The sequence below is a fragment of the Epinephelus fuscoguttatus genome, linkage group LG4 (assembly GCF_011397635.1).
Source record: "Epinephelus fuscoguttatus linkage group LG4, E.fuscoguttatus.final_Chr_v1".
Lineage (NCBI taxonomy): Eukaryota > Metazoa > Chordata > Actinopteri > Perciformes > Serranidae > Epinephelus > Epinephelus fuscoguttatus.
This window is the reverse complement of record NC_064755.1, coordinates 7,640,097-7,646,506: the sequence shown is the minus strand read 5'-3', so window position 1 is coordinate 7,646,506 and position 6,410 is coordinate 7,640,097. Positions and strand designations below refer to the sequence as shown.

The 6,410-nt window shown below is 37.5% G+C and overlaps 1 protein-coding gene across 1 annotated transcript; it reads left to right on the top strand.

Annotated features, from left to right (window-relative positions):
- Positions 1 to 3,266: 3,266 nt before the first annotated feature.
- LOC125887711 (uncharacterized) lies at positions 3,267 to 5,000 on the top strand. The gene is made up of 5 exons (XM_049574731.1): positions 3,267 to 3,296; positions 3,751 to 3,887; positions 3,980 to 4,067; positions 4,531 to 4,667; positions 4,773 to 5,000. Exons 2-5 carry the CDS (start codon positions 3,756 to 3,758, stop codon positions 4,878 to 4,880), a joined length of 465 nt encoding a protein of 154 aa, XP_049430688.1. The 5' UTR covers positions 3,267 to 3,296; positions 3,751 to 3,755; the 3' UTR covers positions 4,881 to 5,000.
- Positions 5,001 to 6,410: the final 1,410 nt, after the last annotated feature.

The window sequence follows — 6,410 nt, the reverse complement described above, 5'->3', positions numbered from 1 at the left end:
TTCTGTTTGGTCCTTGATGATCTTTTATTATGTTCTGCATATAGGCTCTCACCAGTCACGGTATTTTCAGTTTGGTAATCAGAATCCCTGAATTTCTGTTGTTGACTTAATTTATGTTTTTATGCTTTTATTATATTCAAAATATAGACACCAATGGTCGACAGACCCATGTACTTTTTTCAGCCTTCCTTTCTGGTATAAAAAAAGAAAAAAAAAGAGTACCCTAAATTTGTAATCAGGTACAGTTAGTCAAAGAGCATGCTTTCATAAGTGCTCTCCAGTTCTAAAGACAGTGTGATTGTCAAGATGGCCTCTCAGGGTCACTGCATGCAGTAGATTCTGATAGACCTGGATCCACCCACAAAAAAAAAAAAAAAAAAAACAGCTGTGCTAGTCTGACTAATAAAGGAAAAAATTCTAAAACTGAGTGTGATTATTTGTCTTTAAATAAGAAAACAGACTTTTTTTTTGTTTTGTTTTGGGGTTTTTTCTCAGGTTGAGTTAAAAAAAAAATGTCCTTACTGGTTATGGATATCACTGCATTACATCGCTTCCCAGACTGGTAGTACCAGTATGAAAAGAGGCTTATGTCACAGGAAAAGCAGGAAAGAGCACATTCCAGGGTTGTCACTGGCTCTCACCAGTCATGGTATTTTCAGTTTGGTAATCAGAATCCCTGAATTTCTGTTGTTGACTTAATTTATGTTTGGTCGTCGTATCTTTTTTTTTTTTTTTTTTTAACATTTTATATAAGTTGGTCTTCTGACCTTTTATTTCAGTTGGTCTTTGTTGACCTTTTATTATGTTCAAAATATAGACACCAATGGTCGACAGACCCATGCACTTTTTTCAGCCTTCCTTTCTGGTATAAAAAAAGAAAAAAAAAGAGTACCCTAAATTTGTAATCAGGTACAGTTAGTCAAAGAGCATGCTTTCATAAGTGCTCTCCAGTTCTAAAGACAGTGTGATTGTCAGGATGGCCTCTCAGGGTTACTGCATGCAGTAGATTCTGATAGACCTGGATCCACCCACAAAATAAAAAAAAAAACCCCAGCTGTGCTAGTCTGACTAATAAAGGAAAAAATTCTAAAACTGAGTGTGATTATTTGTCTTTAAATAAGAAAACAGACTTTTTTTGTTTTGTTTTGGGGTTTTTTCTCAGGTTGAGTTAAAAAAAAAATGTCCTTACTGGTTATGGATATCACTGCATTACATCGCTTCCCAGACTGGTAGTACCAGTATGAAAAGAGGCTTATGTCACAGGAAAAGTAGGAAAGAGCACATTCCAGGGTTGTCACTGGCTCTCAAGAGTCACGGTATTTTCAGTTTGGTAATCAGAATCCCTGAATTTCTGTTGTTGACTTAATTTATGTTTGGTTGTCGGATCTTTTTTTTTTTTTTTTTAACATTTTATATAAGTTGGTCTTCTGACCTTTTATTTCAGTTGGTCTTTGTTGACTTTTTATTATGTTCAAAATATAGACACCAATGGTCGACAGACCCATGCACTTTTTTCAGCCTTCCATTCTGGTATATTACCATTATTTCTGTTGGCACAGCTTTCTTCATCCCTGGCTTTTTTATTATTTGGTGGTTAGACCTCAACATGTTTCCCTACTGCCACTTTTCTTTTCAATGCTTATTTTGCACCTATCATTATCTACTGCTAGTGGCTCCCAAGCTGTCATTCCAGACATATTCCTACCACACATTCTCATCAGAGTTGTACTATCTCATTCAGAGCTTATTTCAGTCATAAACTAAACTATGCACATATACATTGTATAGTCTTTCTCATTTTGCTTTATGCATGTTTCTCTAGCTATGCATTGCCCCTTAATTTTCTCTTAACTTATTTTATTAGAAGCCTATTGCCTCCTGGTAAGGTAAGGATCATCTCATGTCAAATGGCTGGTTGTCCCTCTCCCTTCTTACTCTTCTTTTGGGGGACTTTTCCCTATTTGACTATGGATTCATCACCCTCCTTAAATCATACCATCTTTATGGGGTCTAATTGCAAAAGACTTTACACATTTTTTTATTCTTATGTGCACATGTTAATAAATATTCATTTACTCTGAATACAAATGAGTCTCTCCTGATTGAACTGATGTAAGTTCATTTTGAAAAAGACTGTATGCATTGAAAGAGCAGAAACTGTACATTTCCTGTAAAAAAAAGACCATGTATTTTGAAAAGACACAGTGCATTTAACAGGCATAAATTAGCATGCCTGCTGAAATGTCAACAACAAATGCAGCATGATACCTGGGGACACAGCAAAAATTAAAATCATGTACCAAAAAAAAAAAACGTTTAAAAAAAAGTGCATAATTCTCTGTTTATGTGATAAATGAGACATTTGTTATGGTTTGATCCATTTGTTATATATATATATATATATATACATATACATATTTTTTTTTTTTTGAAATTGTTTTTGTGGGCTTTTTACCTTTAATGGACAGGTTGGTGTGTGAAATGGGGAGACAGAGAGAGAGTTGGGAGAGTTGGGATTGACACGCAGCAAACGGTCACAGGCCGGACTCGAACCCATGACAGCTGCAGTGCCAGCACTATCCACTATGCTACCAACGCCCAGATTTGTTATAAATTTTTGACACATTTTCAAGAAATCATGGAAAGAAAACAACAAAGTAATTCATGCGGATAGAAATGTTGCAACATAACAGGAATCACCGATTTCCAACGAAGGAAAAAAAAGAAAGAGTACCCTAATTTTGTAATCAGGTACAGTTAGTCAAAGAGCATGCTTTCATAAGTGCTCTCCAGTTCTAAAGACAGTGTGATTGTCAAGATGGCCTCTCAGGGTTACTGCATGCAGTAGATTCTGATAGACCTGGATCCACCCACAAAAATAAAAAAAAACAGCTGTGCTAGTCTGACTAATAAAGGAAAAAATTCTAAAACTGAGTGTGATTATTTGTCTTTAAATAAGAAAACAGACGTTTTTTTGTTTTGTTTTGGGGTTTTTTCTCAGGTTGAGTTAAAAAAAAAATGTCCTTACTGGTTATGGATATCACTGCATTACATTGCTTCCCAGACTGGTAGTACCAGTATGAAAAGAGGCTTATGTCACAGGAAAAGCAGGAAAGAGCACATTCCAGGGTTGTCACTTGTGCAATTTGTAAGAAAAATGACAGAAAGAGGAGTGGGGGCTTTGAAACAGGGTTTGTCAACCACTATTTAAAAAGGTTTGTGTCCATCCTCCCTTCACAGAGCTCTCTCTGCCACCGTCTCAACTCTCGGCCTCTCAAAGATTTCCTACAATTTCGGTGAGTGGAAATATTTTTTTAAATATCCTTTACTTAAATGCAGCCATAACTATTTATTACAACACCTTGAATTGTTGAAGAAACTTTTAGAGACATGTCTGTCACATCAGTCTACCAATCTGCTTCTCTGTTGCGTCACTCTGATCATGTCTCTTGTTTTAACCAGTGGTCACTGGAAATAAATTTACCCCTGAGGTACAGAGAAAAGATGACAAGGAAACAAAAGAACAAGATTTAGAGAAAATAAAAATATAGAAAAAAAATTCATTCATTCATTTTTCAGCTTCTGAGGTTGCAACTTGGTTTTAACTGGATTTTCCAAAGCAGTCCAACCCCTGTGTTTCTGTGTACCGTAAAACACTACCGCATTACTGCATTACCATAGCCGTGTGAAGTTAATAGAAGAAATAACCAAACACTGGAATACACAGTAATCACTATTCTCTTTTTCTAGCCAACATGTCGAAGATCACCGAGGCGATAGAACTCCTCATAAAAACTGTAGAAAAGTACATTGCAAGAGAAGATGTCTGGGAAACCATGACCAAGAAAGAACTAGCTGACCTGCTCCGCAAAGAGTACCCTGAGGCAGTAAGTAGAAACAATGTAATTCTGTTGCAACAGAGAGCTGTCAATGTTGCTCTGACATTAACTTACAACTCCCACTGTTTTTCTTTGTTTAGAACTTCGAAAAGCTGGAAGCTGATGGTGATAGCCATATTACATTCAAGGAGTTTGTCGATATCGCCACAGACTCCAACCTGATGTCCAGTTAAGAATCAATTATTTGTCCATGTTTTTTTCTCAGAAATCAGTAACAATGGTGATGGTGATGGTGTTGTTATTTTCCAGGAGTTTGTCACTGTTGTAAAAAGTATATATTGAGACTTTCCTGTCACATCAATCTACCATTTAACTTCTCCGTTGCATCACTAATACTTGATTATGTCTTTTTTTTTTAAAACAAATGGTCTGTAGAATGTCATATTTACCCCTGAGAAATGGAGAAAAGATGACAGGGCAACTGAAGAGCAAAATAGAAAGAAAAAGAAAAAAAGAAAACATTTGTTTATTTATTTAGAAGACCAATGAGGAGTACAGTAGAGTCCAACCGGTTTGTTTAAATGTCGCGTGAAGCATAACCACATTACTACATTACCATAGCCATGTAAAATGTACATAAATGAATAAATAAACTCTGGAATACACAGTCATCACTATTTTCTCACTCCAGGCACCACGTCAGATATCACAAAGGCAATGAAACTCTTCAAGGCTACCTTCGATGACTACGCTGAAAAGGACTCAAGCAAAAACACTTTGAACAAATCAGAGCTGTGTGCGCTGCTCAGCAAAGAGTTTCCTAACTCAGTGAGTAGAAAAGATAGTACTGCAACAGAGTTGTGAATGCCTCTCTGACATGTGTTTAATGTTTTGCAATCTACTTACAACTGCCTCTGTTTTCTTTTTCTTTAGCCCTCAGACGCAGACATTAGCCGCCACCTCCCTCAACTGGATGGCGATAACGGTGTTGTTTCTTTCAACGACTTTGTCACTGCTGTTGTCTTAAACTTTGACCTGTAAGGTTAAGAATAAATAATTTAGTCACATTGCATTAGAGCTGGATAAGAATGGCAGTGTTGCTACTTTCTGGGAGTATGACAATTCTGTAACAGCCTTCACTGTGATGTGCACTGGCAAATAAATAATTTGGCCACATTGCCTCTGAACTCTCTTGCTTTATTTAATGTGTACTCAATGAAAAGAACTGAGTGATCCAACTTGCCCCAGTATGTCCCCACATGTCCCCTCAATGTATATGGTGACTACGGCCCTGTCATGCATGCATAATTAGGCTACAGTTGTCTGGGTGCGCAAAGGTGAAGTACGCTGGTCAATATGGATATGCTTGCATCTTGAAAGACGGACTACAAATGTCGATAGACAGGGAGAAACACACACAAGCCTGAGACGTGGTAAGATACGATATTCCTCACTATATGAAGTGACTGATAACAAGATCTGTATAATGGATTGTAAAGAAATTCGTCAGGTTTTTATTTTGTAGACAGTTAATTTGGATTTATAGCATGATGGGATGACAGCACAATGATATGTGTGGTACCACTGGAAAGCTCTGCACTTTAATGTAATATGCGTGGCATTTCTGTGCGACCCTGCATTCGCAAGTAATCCATCCAAGAGTAATGTGTGTGCAGAGAAAGCTCTGTTATACATAATTTTAGTGTAACTTTATCATTTTTTTTCGCTGTGAAAACATTGAACTACCGACAAGTACTTGGTCTTGTCGGAAAGCTACTGTCCTGCTGTTTCACGTGATATGCGTGGCTTCTCGCTATGACGCACGGTCGTGGAGAAAACCAATAGAGAAGAACAGGTGTGAATTTGGACGCACTATGCGTCGTTCAGGCCCATGGGGTTAAGTAATTCATTATATATATTAGGGGTGTCCCCGACCAAGAATTTTCATAGTCGAATCTGATTTGACAGATTTTTCCTTTAGCCGACTAATCTTCGAATCATGTTGTTTTCCCCCTCATTGATTAATGAGCTCATTTCTGCAGTTTCCGCTCCAGAAAAAAAAGAGCTAAAACACCCAAATGAACAAATTTAATTCTTCAGTTGGCATAATAAGATAATAATAATAAAAGTAAAAGTAAAACAGTTTTCCTTCTTTCTGACTTCAGGTTACTTCATTAATCAACTCTGGTTCATACAAGTTCAGTCTATCAAGAAAACAATCAGCGGTGAAATTTGTTTCAAGACACTTTAGGTAAACGAATAATCCCTCAGAAAGTTTGATTTGAGAGCACATACCTCCTTCAAAGTGTTTGTTTATGTGCTCCGCCACCGTAAATCATCACCACATGATTCCCGAGCGCGGCACCGCTGCTGCTCACCGCTCCCTCAGGGGATGGGTCAGATGTGGAGAGCAAATATCACACACTCAGGTGTGTGACAATCAGTGGGACTTTAACTTTAACTTTAAATCACCGTAGGCCTCCATGCTGCTCTGATGGTCCTGCAGCGCACTGACTCGCCTCATCTTATTTGGATCGAGCAACTGGGTGATTTATTCATGTGTAGTAGTGA

Bases quoted from the DNA above. Each gene is read 5' to 3' on its own strand.
- LOC125887711 (XM_049574731.1), top strand. From the start codon at position 3,756: ATGTCGAAGATCACCGAGGCGATAGAACTCCTCATAAAAACTGTAGAA. The intron at 3,888-3,979 runs GTAAGTAGAAAC...TTCTTTGTTTAG, and splicing joins GCAAAGAGTACCCTGAGGCA to AACTTCGAAAAGCTGGAAGC. The intron at 4,068-4,530 runs GTTAAGAATCAA...TTCTCACTCCAG, and splicing joins AGACTCCAACCTGATGTCCA to GCACCACGTCAGATATCACA.